This window comes from Neolamprologus brichardi, chromosome 3, assembly GCF_056152115.1.
Source record: "Neolamprologus brichardi isolate AB-2024 chromosome 3, ASM5615211v1, whole genome shotgun sequence".
Classification (NCBI taxonomy): domain Eukaryota; kingdom Metazoa; phylum Chordata; class Actinopteri; order Cichliformes; family Cichlidae; genus Neolamprologus; species Neolamprologus brichardi.
In genome coordinates this window covers 60437658-60459414 of record NC_142106.1, presented here as the reverse complement: position 1 = coordinate 60459414, position 21757 = coordinate 60437658, and the positions used below count along the sequence as shown (strand labels likewise).

The 21757-nt window shown below is 42.5% G+C and overlaps 2 protein-coding genes across 4 annotated transcripts in view; one reads left to right on the top strand and one right to left on the bottom strand.

Annotated features, from left to right (window-relative positions):
* Positions 1 to 21757, bottom strand: part of LOC148105994 (Fc receptor-like B) — a 385026-nt gene that overhangs the window by 177471 nt on the left and 185798 nt on the right. The gene's annotated exons all lie outside the window — the stretch shown is intronic.
* The window catches only part of LOC102777248 (NLR family CARD domain-containing protein 3-like), a 1099208-nt gene that overhangs the window by 1070667 nt on the left and 6784 nt on the right, over positions 1 to 21757 (top strand). For 2 of the 3 annotated variants that reach the window (XM_087837886.1, XM_087837887.1), the window contains 2 exons: positions 18023 to 18196; positions 21280 to 21453. In XM_087837886.1, the coding sequence (XP_087694012.1) occupies positions 18023 to 18196; positions 21280 to 21453 (348 nt within the window). Of the gene's footprint in view, positions 1 to 6384; positions 6516 to 6599; positions 6702 to 8986; positions 9066 to 13959; positions 14162 to 14312; positions 16093 to 17288; positions 17463 to 17675; positions 17847 to 18022; positions 18197 to 21279; positions 21454 to 21757 lie in introns of those variants that run through there. The other variant, XM_087837893.1, reaches the window with a different exon arrangement.

Here is a 21757-nt window from a genome sequence, read left to right as displayed (position 1 = left end):
AGAGATGAGGAGGAGGTCAGGGCTGATTGATCTATGACAGGAGGAGAGCAGTAAGAGTGAAGAGGAGGAGATGCAGTGAGACCTGCTGTGATGGAGACGGTGGCACACAGACAGGAGGAGCTGCAGGTGGCAGAGCTGAAGATGCTGAGAGTTTGGTTGGAGGTGAGCAGGATGGACAGGATTAGAAAGAAGAAGATCAGAGGGATCGCTCAGGTCCAGCAGAGCTGCAGTCAGACTGTGTGCTGGATGCTCCAGAAACTGACTCAGTGTGTGTGTCGAGTTCACACAGTGCAGAAACAAACTCACTTTACAACATTATCACAGGTTTATTGATCCATCAGAGCAGCTGGAAGGAAGAGACGAGCTCCTGAACATTTCCTGACGCTGCTGCACAAACAAAGTGATTCATTATTAGTTTGATCTTTAATGTCACAGCTGTGTGAAACATGCTGATGTCACACAGTTTGATCAGACTGTGCATTGGTACATAGTGTTGGTTTTACTTCCATCATTTTATTGTCATATTTATATGTTTGTTTATTGATATTTAAATATCAGGTTTTATCCTGATATTGTGTGTTAGTGTTGTTGCACAATATTCTTTTAATCCACTGTGGACTAAGCGGACAATAGTAGCACCTGTGGAGGTGGGGGCGTTCCCCGAGGCGGCCTATCAGCCAGGCTGACCTGTTAAAGGGGATAGTGAGGCAGAGATGGGAAGGCGACTCCATAACACAACATCATCACAGTCCTTCACTTATGATTTCATATGATTGCAGTTTTGAGTGTTACAGTGATGTTTTCATGTTGTTGCAAGTCTCTGAGTGTCAGTGAAACCTGTCAGTTAGAACGAAGATCTTTCACTTCATTTCCCTCAGTGCGTTTCAAGACCTAGTGTCATGGTTGCTAGGCAACCTGACACTTTCTGATTTACATGCGCTCACTTCCTGTGTTGTGACATGTTAATTATCCTGAGCGCGCACTGGGCAGGGAGACTCCGCCTCCATTAAAACCAACTAGATGTGGAAGTAGTGACGTTTTAGTTTAGTGCAGACGTGAGAGATGAGTGTCGTTACATTACTGTTCAGTTTGTGTTACAGCGTTTATTGTTCTCACGTGTAATCAGACAGGATTATTTCAATGATCTCATGTTTATTTTATCCTCCTGTAACTTTATGAAGAGCTAAACTGTCAGCACTAGTTAGTCCTTATAAGAACTGTTTGTGAGCTAAGAATCAACAATGACAAAAACTGTAAGTGTCATGCAGCGAGTCCTCAGAATTAGGCTGATTTTTAAGTTTTGTGTCAATCAAAGCTAGAAGCTGGTGTAGTGTTGAGCTTTATTGTTAATTAATTAAAAATATACAGTTTGGATGGATTTGCATTTAAAGATGCAACAAGACTAAAATGGTTAGGGTCAGGAGGTCAAAGGTCAGAGCTCCTGTGGGTCTGAGGGCGGCCTCACGCTGGAGAAGGATGAAGGAGTCTGACCTGAGCCAGTGTTTGATATGAACACATCAGCACTGCTGTCAGTGAGCCTAACGACAGCCGTTAGCATCATTTCAGTGTTTCAGTCATAAAAACACTTCCTGTCACTGTGGTGGTTACAGTGACATCATGCAGTTTGTGCTTTGACCTCCAGAGGGCGACAAATCAGCACAGACAGAGAGCTCCATTCAAACTTTGCTGCCATCAGTAATAATTCTTCAAATATAATCATCAGTGTTTGAGCAGTTATGATATCAGGGACAATCTAGACATGTGTGACAATACTGAACATGTCACATGACACACCTTAAACATCATGTGATCCACTCTCAGTCTGCACTTTCATTCATGACTTCAACAGGTTGAAATGAGCTTTGAAGAAACATTCAGTGAAATAAATCTTTCATGGATTCATGTGAGCAGCAGATGAACTTTGTACCAACAACATCTTCAATAACAGAGTCTGAATGAAGCTCAGGTGTTGATGCTGCTCACTGATTGGACGCTTGGTTTCAGCTCTGCTCTCAGTCTTTCCTGCACAGGTGAAGGTAGAAAGTGTGACTGGACGACTGACGATATATTCTTTTCTTCTGTATAACGTATTTTCCACACTATAAGGCTTAAAATCCTTTAATTTCCTCAAATATTGAGAGTGTGCCTTATGTATGAATTCTGGTTGTGCTTACTGACCTCGAACTGATTTTGGCAGAAATCTGTTAAAAAATGTTTTAGTACAGCTTTGGTAAGCTGTTTTGCCGTTGGGCTCGTCCGCTGTAGCAGGACAAAGATTTGAAGAGAGGACAAGCTTCAGGTTCAGAGACACAAAAAGCAACTCTGTAGCTGCAGAGCTGACCGACCAACAAGAGGCAAAGAAGTCATTCAACATTTGTTTTTATGAACCTCCTGAGACCCACTGCCCTCACATGGACACATGGTGGCTGGGAGGACTTCAGTGAGCCTCCAAACATGGCTGCTGCTTAATTTTCCACACATCTGTTCACATCTGTATGTTTCAGCTTTGTCCTTCAGTCACAACATGGTTCATCTTCATCTTAACTTCCTGCTTCTATCATGGTTAAAGCTGATGAATCCTCTGGACATCAAACACTGATGGTGTTATTGGAGCTGAGTGCAGTTTGATGGCTTTATTATCCACACTGTGACACATGGCAGCTGTCAGAGCAGAACACAGGAAGTCACAGGTGTGTTTCAATTCAGCCTCTGCTTCCTCTGAAGGTTCATGACATCACAGCGAGGCCACGAAGGCCGTCCAGACTCCCACAAACGTGTCCTCCTTCTCCCTGGATTTGAAGGACAGGTGGGCCCACCCTATCCCAGGATGCATTGCAGCGTGGTGGTGGAACATATATCTGGGTCCAGAGATGGAGCAGCGCTCTCTCTCTGAGTCTTTGAGGCTGTTTCTGTTTGAGTCTGGCTTCAGTCTAATTTAGCAGCTGTGACATCAGAGATTGTAGGGGAGGAACAGCCACACCCACAGGTGAGTTTCCCACCCAGAAACAGAGCGTGGACATCACCTCTGTCTGCGCTGTGTTGGTCACAAGCTTTGTTCTGGGCTTTTAACTGGAGGGTGGAGCTTGTGAGTGATGGAAGCTGAGAGCTGTGTTTGCACATGCTCAGTGTGACAGGATGGTGGCTGCTGTGTTTGCACATGTTCAGTGTGACAGGATGTTGGCTGCTGTGTTTGCACATGTTCAGTGTGACAGGATGTTGGCTGCTGTGTTTGCACATGCTCAGTGTGACAGGATGTTGGCTGCTGTGTTTGCACATGCTCAGTGTGACAGGTTGTTGGCTGCTGTGTTTGCACATGCTCAGTGTGACAGGATGTTGGCTACTGTGTTTGCACATGCTCAGTGTGACAGGATGTTGGCTGCTGTGTTTGCACATGCTCAGTGTGACAGGATGTTGGCTGCTGTGTTTGCACATGCTCAGTGTGACAGGATGTTGGCTGCTGTGTTTGCACATGCTCAGTGTGACAGGTTGTTGGCTGCTGTGTTTGCACATGCTCAGTGTGACAGGTTGTTGGCTGCTGTGTTTGCACATGCTCAGTGTGACAGGATGTTGGCTGCTGTGTTTGCACATGCTCAGTGTGACAGGATGTTGGCTGCTGTGTTTGCACATGCTCAGTGTGACAGGATGTTGGCTGCTGTGTTTGCACATGCTCAGTGTGACAGGATGTTGGCTGCTGTGTTTGCACATGCTCAGTGTGACAGGTTGTTGGCTGCTGTGTTTGCACATGCTCAGTGTGACAGGATGTTGGCTGCTGTGTTTGCACATGCTCAGTGTGACAGGATGTTGGCTGCTGTGTTTGCACATGCTCAGTGTGACAGGATGTTGGCTGCTGTGTTTGCACATGCTCAGTGTGACAGGTTGTTGGCTGCTGTGTTTGCACATGCTCAGTGTGACAGGTTGTTGGCTGCTGTGTTTGCACATGCTCAGTGTGACAGGTTGTTGGCTGCTGTGTTTGCACATGCTCAGTGTGACAGGATGTTGGCTGCTGTGTTTGCACATGCTCAGTGTGACAGGATGTTGGCTGCTGTGTTTGCACATGCTCAGTGTGACAGGATGTTGGCTGCTGTGTTTGCACATGCTCAGTGTGACAGGTTGTTGGCTGCTGTGTTTGCACATGCTCAGTGTGACAGGTTGTTGGCTGCTGTGTTTGCACATGCTCAGTGTGACAGGATGGTGGCTGCTGTGTTTGCACATGCTCAGTGTGACAGGATGGTGGCTGCTGTGTTTGCACATGCTCAGTGTGACAGGATGGTGGCTGCTGTGTTTGCACATGCTCAGTGTGACAGGAAGGTGGCTGCTGTGTTTGCACATGCTCAGTGTGACAGGATGGTGGCTGCTGCTTTGCACATGCTCAGTGTGCAAACAGTTAATTTTTTCATGCCCTTTGTCTGGATGCTAATCCAGCTGTGTCTGTTTGTAATGACAGTAAATAAATGTCAGACTTACAGCTCCTGTTTTACTGCATTAAAGTGATCAGATGAGTTCAGCACTTTGACGGATGGAAGTGAAAGCAGGAAATGACAAATGTAGCACAGCAGCAGCGTTTAACACGTCTGAGCTGGAAACAGAAACTCTGGGATGAACATCATTCATAGAACAACTTCCAGCTTCTTTTTCTCGGCTACAGTTTGGATGGATTTGCATTTAAAGATGCAACAAGACTAAAATGGTTAGTGTCAGGAGGTCAAAGGTCAGAGCTCCTGTGGGTCGCAGCCTCACGTTGGAGAAGGATGAAGGAGTCTGACCTGAGCCAGTGTTTGACATGAACACATCAGCACTGCTGTCAGTGAGCCTAATGACAGCCGTTAGCATCATTTCAGTGTTTCAGTCATAAAAACACTTCCTGTCACTGTGGTGGTTACAGTGACGTCATGCAGTTTGTGCTTTGACCTCCAGAGGGCGACAAATCAGCACAGACAGAGAGCTCCATTCAAACTTTGCTGCTATCAGTAATAATTCTTCAAATATAATCATCAGTGTTTGAGCAGTTATGATATCAGGGACAATCTAGACATGTGTGACAATACTGAACATGTCACATGACACACCTTAAACATCATGTGATCCACTCTCAGTCTGCGCTTTCATTCATGACTTCAACAGGTTGAAATGAGCTTTGAACAAACATCAGTTCAGTGTTGAAATATTTAAACGCTGCAGGAAGAACAACAAAGTGATGACGGATGTTTATATTTCAAAGAGGAGAAACAGCAGAAATAAATCACAGCCTGCCAGAGGTTTGGAGTTTCCGAGGTGCATGTGAACGCAGCACACAGTGTCCAATGCTCCAGATTGCCCTCAAACGTCTCTTTGGGTGTTTCCTTCCTGCTCAAAGTTTACTTTCACTTCCTGAACTTCGTGCAGTGGAGCTTGTTGTTGGTGTGTGAAGAAACTGTAAGTTTGCTTTGTTTCCTCCTTTAACAGTTTGTCTTTAGGAACTTTACTGTTTGTTCAGCTCATGTTTGATTTCTTCACACAACAAACTGTGTGTGTTTGTATTTCCGGTCTCTCCATTAAAGTCAGTGTGTAATGTTTTCCTGGCTAACATCAGCTGTGTGCAGCTTAGTTCAGCACAAATCTGCCGCTCCATAGTTCACGGTAACGGACTCACAGCTGGACCAACGAGGCCGAGTGTGTCCGCCACTCTGAGCTACGTTCGTGTTTGTGTACTTGTAGTTTGTACTTTGTGAGTTCACTCAGAGCACAGAGGACGCAGCGTACGTGATGACGTCACAGCCCTTTACCTCCTTTACTGTCACTGTGATTAATATTTACACACGAGACACCTGCAGAGCTCTGATGCTAAGCTAGCCACACAGCATGCTAACACTAAGCTAATGCTAAGCTAACGCTAAGCTAACACTAAGAGTTCTTACAGACACGAGTTAAAAAGCTGCTTTTAGTTTGTGATCAGAGTCCAGGACTGAGAGCAGCAGCAGAGCTGATGGATGATGAATTACTGGATGGAAGCAGCTTCTCATTAGCAGTGAATCAGTGTGTGTGCAGTTCTCTGCAAACTCAGCAGGAAGAATTAGTGTGAAGCTTTAACTCTGCTGATCCTCTTTGAATCATGGATCAGCTGACATGTTTAAAATGTTGTTCACACGTGTTGAACTGACTGAAGCTTCCAGTCACAGTGAATCAGTGTGTGTCAGTGAATGCATCGTGTGTGCTTCAGGCTCCATCTAGTGGACTGATAGTAGAGCAGCTGATGGCAGCTTCCTCTGCCTCACACTGCTGTCTGACTGCATTCAGCTGACACTGAGATGAAGCAGGAAAGAAGCAGCTGATATTTGGACAGCACACATGATGGAAAGGAGGATTTCAGTTGATGTGCACATGAATGATTTGTGTTTCCTCTGCAGGTGAAGGTAGAAAGTGTGTGTGAGCTGATGTGAATTGAGCAGCATGGATCAGTGTGAGGACAGAGAGGAGGGAGTCCCTCCCTCTAAAAGCACTCTGTGTGGGGAACATGAGAGCCAGACCAAAGCTCAGAGGTGAGATGACCATCTCTAACTGTCCATGACTCTTCTCCATGTCACAGCTCAGCACTCACATCACTGCTCCATCATTATTCACAGGAACCAGCCTGGACCTCCACCCAGCTCTGTGTCCTTACAGAGTGACTGGTCTGAAGATCGCTTCATTAATTTTAAAGTCCAGCCTGTGTCTGCTGCAGAGAGGTGAGCTGTTAGTAACATGAACTCTCTGATTTAACTGCTCGATGTTGTTGGATATAAACTGCAGTACAAACATGTCGTTCCCTCAGTCCCATTTAAACTGTCTTTTAAAACAAGCCTTTGGTTTTTAAACAACTGAAAACCCACTTCAGCAAACAGGAAGTGGTCAGAGCGTCCGTCCACTTCCTGTCAGGCCCTGCAAACATTTCATATTGAAGAAAAATAGTTGATATCTCACATTTTTACTCCACCACATTCAACCATTTTGACATTTTAGGCCACAGCATGAAACTCTTGTCACATGACTCCTGTTATGTTATAGAGTCATGTGACCACCAGGGAGGGATTTGTATGGATGAAACACATTCAAATCAATCTGATTCATCAATGGAAACATTTTTGGTGTAAAATGCACCAACACTGAAAACGCTGAAGATAAAAACACAACAAATGAAATATGAACAAATCGAGGCTTTGAATACACGTGTGTGTGTTTGAGACAAAGAGATAAATGGATTGTGTGTCTGTCCTATTGCTGCATGAGGATTTTATTGTAGATTTTGTGCGTGTACACTTTTGACCACGAAGGTGTTGAAAGGGCATAAAACAGTTGGAGGCACAAGAGTAAACACTAGTGCTGTCAGTAGATTAAAAAATGACTAATTAATGACACAATTTTCTGTCATTAATCATGATTCATCACAATTACTTGATCAATAGCTGCAATTACATTTTTCCAACTTTATATTTAAGCCTGTAACAGACGTTTACACCATGTAATGAAGTAAGTGCAGAATAAACACAAAGAATGTGAAACGCTTCAATTCAAAGAGACTTTGAATAGTTTTCTTCAGTCTTTAACTCAGCTTCTCTCCTGTAAATACAACTTTGTAACAAACATATATACTAAAAGCTAAGTGTGCACTAATATATAATAATTTATAATCTATTTTACTGCTGTTAATGAAAATGTTTAATCAGATTCATCACAGGGTTACTGTGGATTAATTTGGATTAATCACGATTAAATATCGTTTTTAATGTAAACTAATCAAATTTCATTTCATGAGCAAACAGACTCGAGAGAAAAGGGCAAATTTACACACTTAACATGTTTATTGAATGACTCTGTAAACATTGATTAACCTCCTGAATGAGCTGACCCCCCCAGGGACAGTCCTGCATGCTAATGATGGGCTCTGCTCTGTACGTGCATGATTCTGTCAGCCACAAACTCCTCAGCTGATCCTGAATCTGAGCCCATCTGTAAAACAATCATTTTCTTCACAAGTCTGTCGAGGTGGCACTGATCATGCAGCAGTCTAACACACTCTGTCACTCTTCTTCAAGTCTTTGACACGAGGAACCAAAACTATGTTATTAACAATATTAACAGGTCTACAGTTTGTCCACTTGGCAGTTGTGTCATCAGTGCTTTGCATTATTGTGATATTTTAAGCTGGAAGTGCTTCGGTGAAAAGAAAATTCCTTCTGTCACAATGTGCAGAATCCTTCATGTTGGTCGGCTGGTCCATCTTGTTATTTTTTTAATACTCAAACTTTCCATCGAGAGGTCAGTGTGTGTTTATCATCTTCCATATTGAGCTGATTGGTTCAGCTGCCCGTCACTAACAGATGTGCTGCACATCTGCACGTGTGCAAAGGTAACTCTACTTGGACAAACTGCCCGAAGTGCGTTGATAGAAACATTTCAGGGATTTTGAGTCTGCACTCCAGATGTGTCGTGTTAAAGATTTTTATCATGTTAATTATGATAACAGATGAACCCCCTAACCCTAACCCTACATGTTAATTTTGACAGCACTGGTAAATCCTTTTTAATGTTCTTCTGTCAGATCATTGATTAGACTCGACTCCAAATACGAGACTCAGAAAACTCAAAACTCAAATCAAACCAATGAGAAAAGGACTTCTTGTGTTAGAATGAAAACATATGGAAGTCGTCAGGTTTCAAACACTCGATGAATCTACTGCACAGTTACATTCAGGGACCTTTGGCCTCCTGAGAGCATTAGTTGATGGTTCATCACAGTTTTACCTTCCACTGAGTGAATTTATCAGTTTGATGAAGTCTCAAAGTTTCCTCTGAGCTTCTGCAACATCATCACTTCCATCACTGATGAAAGAAAGTTCATAGAAAACAGAAAATATATCTTCAGAATCTGAGAGTCTAAAACTTGACAGACTTGATTCAGATGAAGTTATTTTAGCAGAAACTCCTGGATCTTTATCCTGTGTTGATCTAATCCTTCGTGGTTCCTCCACAGAGTGGAGCAGCAGAGCTCAGAGGTTCCCAGTGGTCAGTCTGCCCAGCAGCATCAAACACAGCTGGACTCCATATTTATGGTCTGTACATGTACAACAACTACTTTATTATTATTAATAATACATTTATTTATAGGTCCCTTTCAGAACACCAAGGACTCTGTGGACTAAATGACCAAAAGAAAACAAACTTTGAAATCAGACGGTGCAAATGTGATCACAGGGAAACGTTTTAAACATCGAGGCTTTAAACAAAAACCAAAGTGAAACAGTTTGTAGTCGAGATCAATGGGAATGAAGCTGAATAACTGTTTCTACAATAACTTTGAGCTCTTAAAAAAGAAAAACTAGCTGAAAGTCTGGCTTCTCTTATGAAAAGTACAGAGAAATTAATGGTCGCTCAACGCTTGTGCACAATATAGGAGTTTAAATAAATCTAAAGAATAACTCAAAGTCCTACAATCATACTGAGAAAATCATCTACAGCTAACTATCCAAGTGGATTTGTTTAAGACAGCTCCATCTGCTGGTGGCCCTCTGCAGGTGCATGAAAGGGGCGTGTTTATAGTGAAAGTAGTAGAGAAAGTAAACCCCACGGCAAGGAGGGAGGACTCTCAGCAGCTTCCAGCTCATATTCAGACATTTGACTTCTCACTGAAAGCAGCAAGTTTGAGTGTCTGTACCTTAATTAGAAGAGATAACATGGCCATAGTAATTAGAGTTGATTGAGCAATGCTGTCCTTATAATGTAGTTTATTATTTTTATGGACAAGTTTTTCTGTAGAGCCTCTCAAGTTGGTGACAGCAGCAGTGGAAGTTCACGTGTAAACCAGAGCAGCAAATCAGGTCCAAATGTGTTGTTCACAGTGAGTGGGATCATCAGTGTGCTGCTATGTTAACATCCTGCAGCAGGATGTCTTTGGTCAGAGAATGGATAGATCAATAAGTCATTGTTGAGTTTAGGGAGACAGTAGACAGTTGCAGTAGGTTCAGCCAGTTGACACACAGTAGATAAAAATAACTGAAGGCAGGAGCAGACACCTGTATGACTTTTCACCTCTCACATAGATTATTGTCCCTGGGCAGCGCCACAGGGCTGGTAGATGTAAACACAGCTGGAGGAGAGGATTTATTCATCTGAGAAAAGTCACAGAGTTGTGTCTTGATGCTCAATCATCCAGGTACGTAAATCCCAAAAAAGTTGATTCTGTTCATCTGGATGTTTTCAGTGGGAGAAACATTTCATCATCATCAGGTAACGTCTTCAGTCTCAGCTGACTGCAGGTTTCAATCTTATAAACAGGACATTTGTATAATGACTGAAACCAGCCCACTGAAGGAACAATGGGCTGTGAGCTCAGTTCCTTGATCATTGGTATGCATATTGTCAGGACCATTTATCAACAACCACTGATCAATGCCCATGAGTCCAGTTCACAGAGAGTTGGGGAATGGCTGCAATCACAGCATTGTAAGCTGGTGACAGTTGTACCCTTAGGCCCCTCCTCCATTCAGAGATGGTCTTTCCCTTTTTACGTAAATTGCCTCCTTGACTCCGCCCTCAAACCAGCGTTCACATTTACTCAGACCTTCTTGATGTGATGTTCTTCTGCTTCCCTGGCTGCTGTGTCTGTGGGGATGGTGTTTGTTCTGTGTTGTAGCGTCCTGATGACGCCCAGTTTGTGCTCCAGCCCACATAGCAAGCAGGTCTGGCCCAGATCTGCTATCAAGCCGGCACTGCTGGCTGACTTCTGGCATGATAAGACGTATGTCAACCAGATGTGCCCCAGGTCTGGCAATAACGCCACTGTTTATGCGATAGCATGCCATTTCTGGCCCGATTGTGGTTTTGTGTATGTGGCCCAGGCACATAGAAAACAGGTCTGGCTGGGATCCGGCATCAAGCTGGCACTTCTGACTGACTGGTGTCATGGCAGGGTGTATGTCAACCAGATGTGGGCCAGGTCTGGCAATGATGCCACTATTTATGTTCCTATTTTCCTATTTTAGTTGGAAGAACCAAATGCCATGTTGCAATACTATACTGCTATGGTAGCTAATGTTTCAAATGCAGGTTTGACAGGTTTGTGAGTGTACACTTTATCCAAAACCTAGTGAGGGTTTACTCATGTTTGCCAGTAGGTGGCTGTAGCTCAGGCGGTAGAGCAGGTCTCCTATTGATTGGAAGGTTAGTGGTTCGATCCCTGGCTCCTCCAGTCTGCATGTTGTGAGTGTGAATGTGTATGAATGTAGTTAGGAAGCACTCAGTTAAGAGAAAGTGTGTGGTTGGGTGAATGTGGCATGTTGTGTAGAGCACTTTGAGTAATATAAGAATCAGTCCATTCACTGTCCGAACAGAGTTTCGTCATGTTACTTTTGCACTATTATGCACATGTTGTTATTACATGGCTTAATTAAGGTACACATTAGGCTGACATCTGGGGCCAGAGCTGAAACTGTTCTGGGCCAGCACAGGACCAGCAGTGTGTCTGCAACTGGCCCGTGGCGGCACACAACTTACCCATGGCCCACATACCTCAAAGAAGGACGGCCCTTTGGTGGCCCAGACCAGGTTTGCCAGAGGTAATCCACACATGGGCCAGCAAAGGACCACCAGTGTGTCTGCAACTGGCCTTGTGCTGGCCCATGTGTGGGCCACAATTGGCAAACCAGATATGGGCCAACAAAGGGCCGTCATTCTTTGCAATATGTGGGCCACGTGTAAGCACATTGTGTGGGCCAAATCCGGACCATACCAATTTTGCTATGTGGGAGTGGATGATGAGAGTCAAACCTTAAATACTGATCTGTATGTGTAAACAGAGTGTACCTTTATGTAGAGATGGCACGATACCACTTTTTTATATCTGATACTGATATCATAAATTTGGATATCTGCCGATACCGATATGAATCCGATATACTGTTTTTTTAATCAATAAGACTGTTTTTTTAATATCTTTCTGCATTTTGTATAAGTTCATACTCAAGTTTAAATAGACAACAACTCTAAAGCTATTCTGTTATACCTGTATGTAAAAAATACACTGCACCCAAAATATTTCATAGTTCAGCAAAACTGATCAATCTAATAAACTTAAACCTGCTCCATCCTCCCTATTCTGGTATTTTAAAGAGTACTTAGCAGAAATATTAAGCAACCTAACTAATGGGGTTGCAAACTCCCAGCAAAAAAAAAAAAATAGGGAACCACCCTCCACCTTATGATGATTAATCGATGTAATCAAATTTAATTTGATGCAGTGTGAAAAAAAATGCACAGAAATAAATTATTTTTCAAGAATAATTAAATAGATTCAACATCTTTCTTCTACAGAACTGCAGACTGCACAGATGGTATCTTCCCAAAGGAAAAAGTAGTATAGCTTACTAGGGTATATTAGACTTAACAGTTACTATATACAGTAATGGACTGCTATATATTTTACATCAGATTAAAACTTTGGGTGTAAGATTCAGATAATTATTTATTAAAAGCTCGACATTTTAAATGAGAATAAGAAAGAAAAGTGTGTCTTTGTGCCCCCTTTTCCCTGTTCATGCCCTATCGGCCCCCCTGGCTAAACTCTGCTAGATCCGCCCCTGCACAGTTACGTCAGCTGTAGAAAAAGATCCTGGTGTAGAAAGTAATAATAAATAAATTCTAACAACAGCTTATCAAGCTTCAACGTGCTGCTGTTGTTCAGCCGCTGGTTTCCTCTTTCTGGTGAGAAGTGAGACAAAAACAAAGAAGAGAGACATCAGCTGATCATTGATCAGTTTCATGATTGAAGTAGCAGCAGGAGGGAGAGAGAAGAGGCAGTCGCTCCATATATCGGTTGTTAAGCTTGACGTGGGAATGCTTTACAAACATTCAGAGATGAACTTACACACTTGCTTTACTTCTCTCTGGGAAAACCTCCTCAGAGATGAAATGCCGGTTTGGTAGCGAGGCTGCAAATACACACAGCCGCTCTATCACGTGACCACACTGCTCCTACGTGCCATGGTTATGAGCCGAGTTACGCCATGTCGCAAGTTTTGTGAGGTGCTTTTTTGATATTTAATGGATCAGATTACATTTTTTATTCCTCTCCGATATCCGATCCAGTAATTTAGGTCAGTATCGGACAGATACGTAATATCGTAATATCTACCTTTAAGACCAGTTGTCTGTATGAGTCACCTGTAACATCTCCAAGTTTCTGGCTTCCAGTTTGGATTCAGGAGACAGACACTATCTCTACTTTTAAGATTAGGCTTAAAACTTTCCTTTTTTCTAAAGCATATAGTTAGGGCTGGACCAGGTGACCCTGAATCCTCCCTTAGTTATGCTGCAATAGATGTAGGCTGCCGGGGGATTCCCATGATGCATTGAGTTTTTCCTTTCCAGTCACCTTTCTCACTCACTATGTGTTAACAGACCTCTCTGTATTGAATCATATCTGTTATTAACCTCTGTCTCTCTTCCACAGCATGTCTTTATCCTGTCTTCCTTCTCTTACCCCAACCGGTCGCAGCAGATGGCCGCCCTTCCCTGAGCCTGGTTCTGCCGGAGGTTTCTTCCTGTTAAAAGGGAGTTTTTCCTTCCCACTGTCGCCAAAGTGCTGCTCATAGGGGGTCATATGATTGTTGGGTTTTTCTCTGTATCTATGAAGTGCCTTGAGGCGACATTTGTTGTGATTTGGCGCTATATAAATAAAATTGAATTGAATTGAATTGATTCTCAACCTGTTGGTAGTTCAGCTCTGAACACCAGTGAAATGTTTCTCCCACTGAAATCGCTGCATTCATATGAACAGAATCCATGCTTTGGGATCATGGAGTTGTGGAGAATGTCTAAGTTAATAAGATAAAGTCAAACTTATAATTGGTAAAGAGTTTGTGGATGATATGCCCCTTGATCGTTCGGAAGTGGATGTTGTGGAGACTGAAGTTCAGAGTGGTGGGTCATTCATAAAGTATTCTGTTCCAGCTGCTGGAGGACAACATCATCACTTTTTTGAAGAACGAGCTGAAGAAGATCCAGAAGGCTCTGAATCCAAATAAGCCCCAGTGCTTGGAGTTTCAGAGGGAGGATGATGAGCAGAGGAGCAGCAGAGAGGCATTTGTGAAGATCACAGTGGACTTCCTGAGGAGAATGAAGCAGGAGGAGCTGGCTGACCGTCTGCAGAGACGTAAGAGGATTTATCTAAAGATTTAAGCTGTTAGATAAATGAGACACTTGTGACACCAGTGTGTTCAGTCATTTCTCAGTGGGTCAGAAATTGTCATCAGCATTTTGTAAAATGTGATTGTTAAAGTTGTATTTTTATTATTATTATTCAGAACTTCCAGCTGCTGTTTGTCATCGTAAACTAAAGTCTAAGCTGAAGAAGAAGTTCAAGTGTGTGTTTGAGGGGATCGCTAAAGCAGGAAACCCAACCCTTCTGAATCAGATCTACACAGAGCTCTACATCACAGAGGGAGGGACTGCAGAGGTCAATGATGAACATGAGGTCAGACAGATTGAAACAGCATCCAGGAAACCAGACAGACCAGAAACAACAATCAGACAAGAAGACATCTTTAAAGCCTCACCTGGAAGAGATGAACCAATCAGAACAGTGCTGACAAAGGGAGTGGCTGGCATTGGGAAAACAGTCTTAACACAGAAATACAGCCTGGACTGGGCTGAAGACAAAGCCAACCAGGACATCCAGTTCATGTTTCCATTCACTTTCAGAGAGCTGAATGTGCTGAAAGAGGAAAAGTTCAGCTTGGTGGGACTTGTTCATCACTTCTTTACTGAAACCAAAGAAGCAGGAATCTGCAGCTTTGAAGACTTCCAGGTTGTGTTCATCTTTGATGGTCTGGATGAGTGTCGACTTCCTCTGGACTTCCACAAAACTACAATCCTAACTGACCCAAGAAAGTCCACCTCAGTGGATGTGCTGGTGATAAACCTCATCAGGGGGAAACTGCTTCCCTCTGCTCGCCTCTGGATAACCACACGACCTGCAGCAGCCAATCAGATCCCTCCTGACTGTGTTGGCATGGTGACAGAGGTCAGAGGGTTCACTGACCCACAGAAGGAGGAGTACTTCATGAAGAGATTCAGAGATAAGAAGCAGGCCAGCAGGATCATCTCCCACATCAAGACATCACGAAGCCTCCACATCATGTGCCACATCCCAGTCTTCTGCTGGATCACTGCTACAGTTCTGGAGGATGTGCTGAAAACCAGAGAGGGAGGACAGCTGCCCAAGACCCTGACTGAGATGTACATCCACTTCCTGGTGGTTCAGGCCAAAGTGAAGAAGGTCAAGTATGATGGAGGAGCGGAGACAGATCCACACTGGAGTCCAGAGAGCAGGACGATGATGGAGTCTCTGGGAAAACTGGCTTTTGATCAGCTGCAGAAAGGAAACCTGATCTTCTATGAATCAGACCTGACAGAGTGTGGCATCGATATCAGAGCAGCCTCAGTGTACTCAGGAGTGTTCACACAGATCTTTAAAGAGGAGAGCGGACTGTACCAGGACAAGGTGTTCTGCTTCATCCATCTGAGTGTTCAGGAGTTTCTGGCTGCTCTTCATGTCCATCTGACCTTCATCAACTCTGGAAAAAATCTGCTGGAAGAACAAAAAACAACATCCATGATGTTTAAACTATCTTTCCATCAGAGTGCTGTGGACAAAGCCTTACAGAGTCCAAATGGACACCTGGACTTGTTCCTCCGCTTCCTCCTGGGTCTTTCACTGCAGACCAATCAGACTCTCTTACGAGCCCTGATGACACAGACAGGAAGTAACTCACAGACCAATCAGGAAACGGTCCAGTACATCAAGAAGAAGCTCAGTGAGAATCTGTCTGCAGAGAAAAGCATCAATCTGATCCACTGTCTGAATGAACTGAATGATCGTTCTCTAGTGGAGGAGATCCAACAGCACAGGACTTCAGGAAGTCTCTCCACAGGTAAACTGTCTCCTGCTCAGTGCTCAGCTCTGACCTTCATCTTACTGTCATCTGAAGAAGATCTGGATAAGTTTGACTTCAAGAAATACTCTACTTCAGAGGAGGCTCTTCTGAGAATGCTGCCAGTGGTCAAAGCCTCCAACAAAGCTCTGTAAGTAAGCATGTTGTCATCGCTTCATTGTTAAAATAATGGGAAATAAATCAGAAATGCTGAGTTCAAAGAGCACTGTAACATTTTTTTAATAGTGAATTAAATGATCATCAGTCACTTAGTAAATATATGGTAGTTTTAATGTTTCACTCCAGCATTTCTAAAACCCACTTTGTTCTGTAACTCTTATCAAAGGACAATCCAGACCCAGCCTATAAGAACATGAGCTCTGATGCTTCAGCCCCTCATACAGGTTTATTATCCTCAGCTTGTTCACTTGTCTCCAACTCCAGGAGTTTGGTTGTTTTATTCTAATGCACAAACTTCACCTGCCAGACTTCACCTACATCTTTTTCTGATGTTCGTAATTTACGTTCAAGTCTGTATCTCACTTTCAGTGCACACTATCTCTTTTTAAATATAAATCTCTGCTGTGCTGTCATGTTTTTATCTCATATGGAGGTAGAACTTCGGTCTTCATTACTGAAATTGCCTCTAAGGTTGTGTTTCTTGTCAGTAACCATATGTAACTGTAAGGCTTCCATAACCAGGTTTCCCACAGAATTACTCTCTGGGTCCTCTACAGTTTCCTCCCACTGTCCACAGACATGCAGTTAGGTTACCTGGTGATCTAAACTTCATGCAGGTGTGAGTGAGAGTGGTTTTCTGTCCCTCTGTGGGCTTAGTGGAAGAGACTGGATGGATCTCTGCTTTGTCTTTGATATATCCTGACAGCAAACATTCTCCATGAAGTCTGCATTTCAGCTCATCTCTTTTATACGCATCTTTAACAGGAAGAGTTTTATACAGCTAGTGTTTAAAATCCAGTGTTCCTCACAATACACAGGTAATGAGCATAATGATTATTGAATTAGTAAAATTATCTAAAAATAATTGTTTTAGTTAGTATTGTATGATAGTGTACACAGAATTATTAGCTCAGTAGACAGAGTGGTCACCCCATGATCATAAGGTCATTGGTCGAATCCACCGAATAGCTACCCTGTTCTACCCCTGAGCAAGGTACCATCAAGGTACCAATCATGTGCACTGGATTGGTAGCACTCATAGTCTCATAGGTTTAAAATTTAAAAAAAAAATTAAAAAAAGGTTCAACATATAAACAAATTTAATTTGATCAGATATATTGTTTTTTTTTTTGTTTTGTTTTTTTGTTTTTTCCTTTTCTCTCTCAGACTGAGCAGCTGTAACGTCTCAGAGGAAGGCTGTAAAAAATTGTTGTCAGTGGTCAGCTCCCAGTCCTGTAGTCTGAGAGAGCTGGACCTGAGTACCAACAGCCTGAAGGCTTCAGCAGTAAAGCTTCTGTCTTCTGCAGTGGAGAGTCCACACGCCAAACTGAATGTTCTGAGGTCAGATCAATTTGTATTCTGTTTAGTTCTGTTTGTTTATGTGTTTGATGTTTGTTTCTGTTCATGTCTTTATCCAGTTATCCTTGTTTCATAGCATTTTTATTCATTTCCAAGTTACAGTGAAGTTTTACTAACCTGCTCAGCACAAGACAATAAGCTATTGCACCCTGATTACACTTTAACAACAATCTTTCTTCATGTTTTTATCTTCAGACTTAACATCTGTGAACTCTCAGAGGAAAACTGTGAAGCTCTGTCCTCAGTTCTCAGCTCGCAGTCCTCTAGTCTGACAGAGCTGGACCTGAGTATCAGAAAGCTTCAGGATTCAGGAGTGATTCTGTCTGTTGGACTACAACGTTTAAACTGTAAACTGAATACTCTGAGGTCAGATCAGAAAACATTTTGTTTTTAGAATTATTAATTAAAGTTCATCCATATGATGTTATATCTTAGTATGTTTATGTTTCCTTTAAAAATAGAAAGTCAAGATTTAATGTTGTGAAATGTATTAACAAACTCTACATGAGGATTTGTTGTATAGACTATCTTTTATTTTTCAGACTGAGTGGCTGTAACCTGTCAGAGAGAAGCTGTGAAGCTCTGTCCTCAGTCCTCAGCTCCCAGTCCTCCAGTCTGAGAGAGCTGGACCTGAGTAACTCTGACCTGCAGGATTCAGGAGTGAAGCTTCTGTATGCTGGACTAAAGAGTTCACAGTGTGCAGTGGAAACTCTCAGGTCAGTATTCAAACTTTTCCACAGATGATCATTTGAAATGTGATTTATTTTATTGTATAAACAGGTAACTTTTATACAGCTGTCAAGTGAACTTTTATTTACATTTGAGCGGATAATTGGACTCTGAATTACTAAAAGTTGTTATAGTCATGTCTTTGTTTATTTAAAAAAAATACTTCATGTACTGCCTAATTTAAAGATTTAGGCTCCTTTGGGCCAATAATATATATATTTGATTTCTTTGAGAATGAAATTAGGAGGATGTTGGCGACTACTGATTGGTTCGCTGTTTGTTTTTTATTCACAGTATTTAATTTTAAAGGCTTATTTCTCAAAATGAGATGTTTATCTTTTCTTCTACAACACTTGGAGCCACCAAATCTTTTTGCTTTATTTATTCATTACAGTTTGATTTAAAGAATATTAGACTCGTAACATAATAAATATATTTATTTCACTTCTTCTTGAGAGAAAGAAAGGGATGACTGGGTGAGCTCCAGTGGTTCATCCCAGCAGAGAGAGCGGCACAGTGGGCTGCAAATGATCACAGTAGTAATGGCCATAGTTTGATAATATAGGCAGTCTTACCCTGTAGATAATACAGGGTTCTGGTGCTGATTTGGAAGAGGGGACTCGCCCGGTACTAACTACTTACTACTAGCTACCTCATCCAGATGTCTTCCCTACTAACCCTGATAAGAAGTAACTGCAGTAGCCTTATAGGTCAAATCAGTTTCACCTGTTAAAGGTAGCTCCACTATTAATGGTGTCACTTGTTATTTCTGGGATGAGTTTAGTAGCCTGAACAGCTGCTCAAAGGAAAGGTTATTTTTATTATTATTATTATTTAATTATTAAGTCCGGGGGAACTTGCAAGAGCTGTTTGCACAAAGAATAATACTCAGACTTTTAGGTTTTATCATTTTACACAAGGTTTAAAAATGAATGTCCTCAATTGAATTGCAGAAATTGTTATTGAGCTCATACTGATGTAGTTGTTATCTTTGGTAAGGAGAGGTTGGAGGAAGAATGAGCACAGTCAGGCCTAAAGATGCTCTTAATAATAATAATGGATTGCATTTATATAGCGCTTTTCGAGACCCTAAAAGACCCTTTACAGTTCCACTATTCATTCACTCTCACATTCACACACTGGTGGAGGCAAGCTACATTTGTAGCCACAGCTGCCCTGGGACAGACTGACAGAAGCGAGGCTGCCATATCGCGCCATCGGCCCCTCTGGTCATCACCAGTAAGCGGTAGGTGAAGTGTCTTGCCCAAGGACACAACGACCAAGACAGAGAGAGCTGACTCATCAGACAGACAAGCTCATCTTGTAACCTACCGGTTCGCTGGTCAGCACACCAGCTGACTAGCGATCCAGCTAACTAGCACACTGCCTAACTAGCACACTGCCTAACTAGCACACCAGCTAACTAGCACACCGGCTAACTAGCAGATCAGCTAACGGCAGCCACAAGCTGAAGGACGATTAAATGTAGTGTAGATATCAGGGATGACACTGGTGTGTCCGATTCACTCTTTAGCACTACGGTCACTCCGGTGTTTCAGCCAGAACACCACTGAAGGCCAAATGATCCCAGCGTGTGGAATAAGGAGCTTAAGGTTTGGATTGAGGCACTTTATTCTTTCACTGATTGATTCTTGTGGCTGTGATCACGTGTGTGGTTTCTTAGAAAAAGGAAGTACACAATACAAATACATGACAAATAAGATGAATAGATAAGTTACATATCCAGTTATATGTATGTACATATATATGCATGTACATATATGTACATACATCAGTATAGCGAACATAACCATATATAAGGACAAAGATCACAGTACTAGAATGCAGTAATGTTAAACACAAAGGTGTATATCTACATAAATCTATCCTATCAGTGATCAGAGTACTGTAGTATACTTCTACTACATACACTATAGAAACTAAACGACATTAGTGTGACTTTAAGTTACCATCAGTACAGACGAACTGATGGTAGTTGTACAAAATAAAGGCTTTGCAATTATTGTGAAGGGCTTGCGGTTAAAGTAAGATCAGCTGATTACCTCATAACAAATTGTTTGCTATAGAACGCAGCTCCCACTCTTCATTAATATCATGTACTGTAACTCCCAAGTAACCATGGTTACCCAGCTACGTCCAGTAGTCTCCAGAGAGACCAACAGCTGGTGCACGTTGTAACGCTGTGGCTTTCATAGTCTCTCCTTTTTCTACAGCTCATTTGTTCTTCTTGTGATGGTGCGTCTTGAGGGAGGGTCATACATGCCGTCATTTGTTGATCCTAAGAACGTTCCTCAGACCAACTTCTTCAACAACACTAATCGGCCTGAAGTTTGTAGCTACTCACTTCACTGTGGCGTTTGTTAGGTTGTCTTTCTTTGGTTTATCTAGACTCCTCCCACAAGCTGATCCTACGTAGTCTGACCAAGCCTCTCACCGCTGTTTGTTTGGGTGGCTTGTTTGCTGCCATCAACAGCGTGTAATGCATTTAAGTGATACTTCAGACTTGAAGTACTCCGACGATAAAAAACTCAACTTTGCTTAAAAATAACTTTAGTAGTATCAACACTGCCCTCTGGAATAATTAGACTTTGGTGACAAACTGATGTGATCTCCATGTTTCCTTTGTTGGACTGTGGGCGAGTGTCAGAACTGAATGTACTGAGTAACATGTAGAGTTTAAATATGTGTCAGTTCCAGTTTTAGAGCTCTAAAGTACTCCTTGTTCTGTGAGCGTGCACAGATCCTGAAGCAGAAAGCCTGGGTTAACAGAGAAATGATCATCACTGTGATGATGCTCATCAATCTCTGACTGGGATTTGAGGTTTTGTCAAAGCAGCAAAGAAAGCCTGGCTATGTTGGACTGGGTGTGGAAGCAGCTCCCAGTTTGAGTTCAGGAGACAGACACCCTCTCTACTTTGAAGATCAGCTTCAAACTTTCCTTTTTGATAAAGCTTATAGTTACAGCTGGATTAGGTGACCCTGAACCATCCCTTAGTTATGCTGCCATAGAGATGGATAATAGACGGATTGTTGTTTTGTGTGTCTGCAGTCTGTCAGGCTGTCTGATCACAGAGGAAGGCTGTACTTCCCTGGCCTCAGCTCTGAGCTCCAACCCCTCCCATCTGAGACAACTGGACCTGAGCTACAATCATCCAGGTGACTCAGGAACGAAGCTGCTGTCGGCTGGACTGAAGGATCCAGGCTGGAGACTGGACACTCTCAGGTATGGAGAGAATGTCTGATAGAGGAGGAAGAGCTGGAAACATTTCCTGTGTCTTTCACTCACTTCCCGTTTGTTTCCTGCAGATGAGACATGAACAATCACACATGCAGGAATATTTCCACGGACAAACACACTAGTCTTGCTGGATAGTACATGGATATTTATGTAGCGGGTCTCCAAGGAGTCTGTTTGCAGGAACATTAATGATAACTGATAAGTCATGTTGAGAGTTTCATTAAAAGTAGACCTACAGTTAGGTCCATAAATATTTCGACAAAGACAACATTTTGTAACTTTAGATACA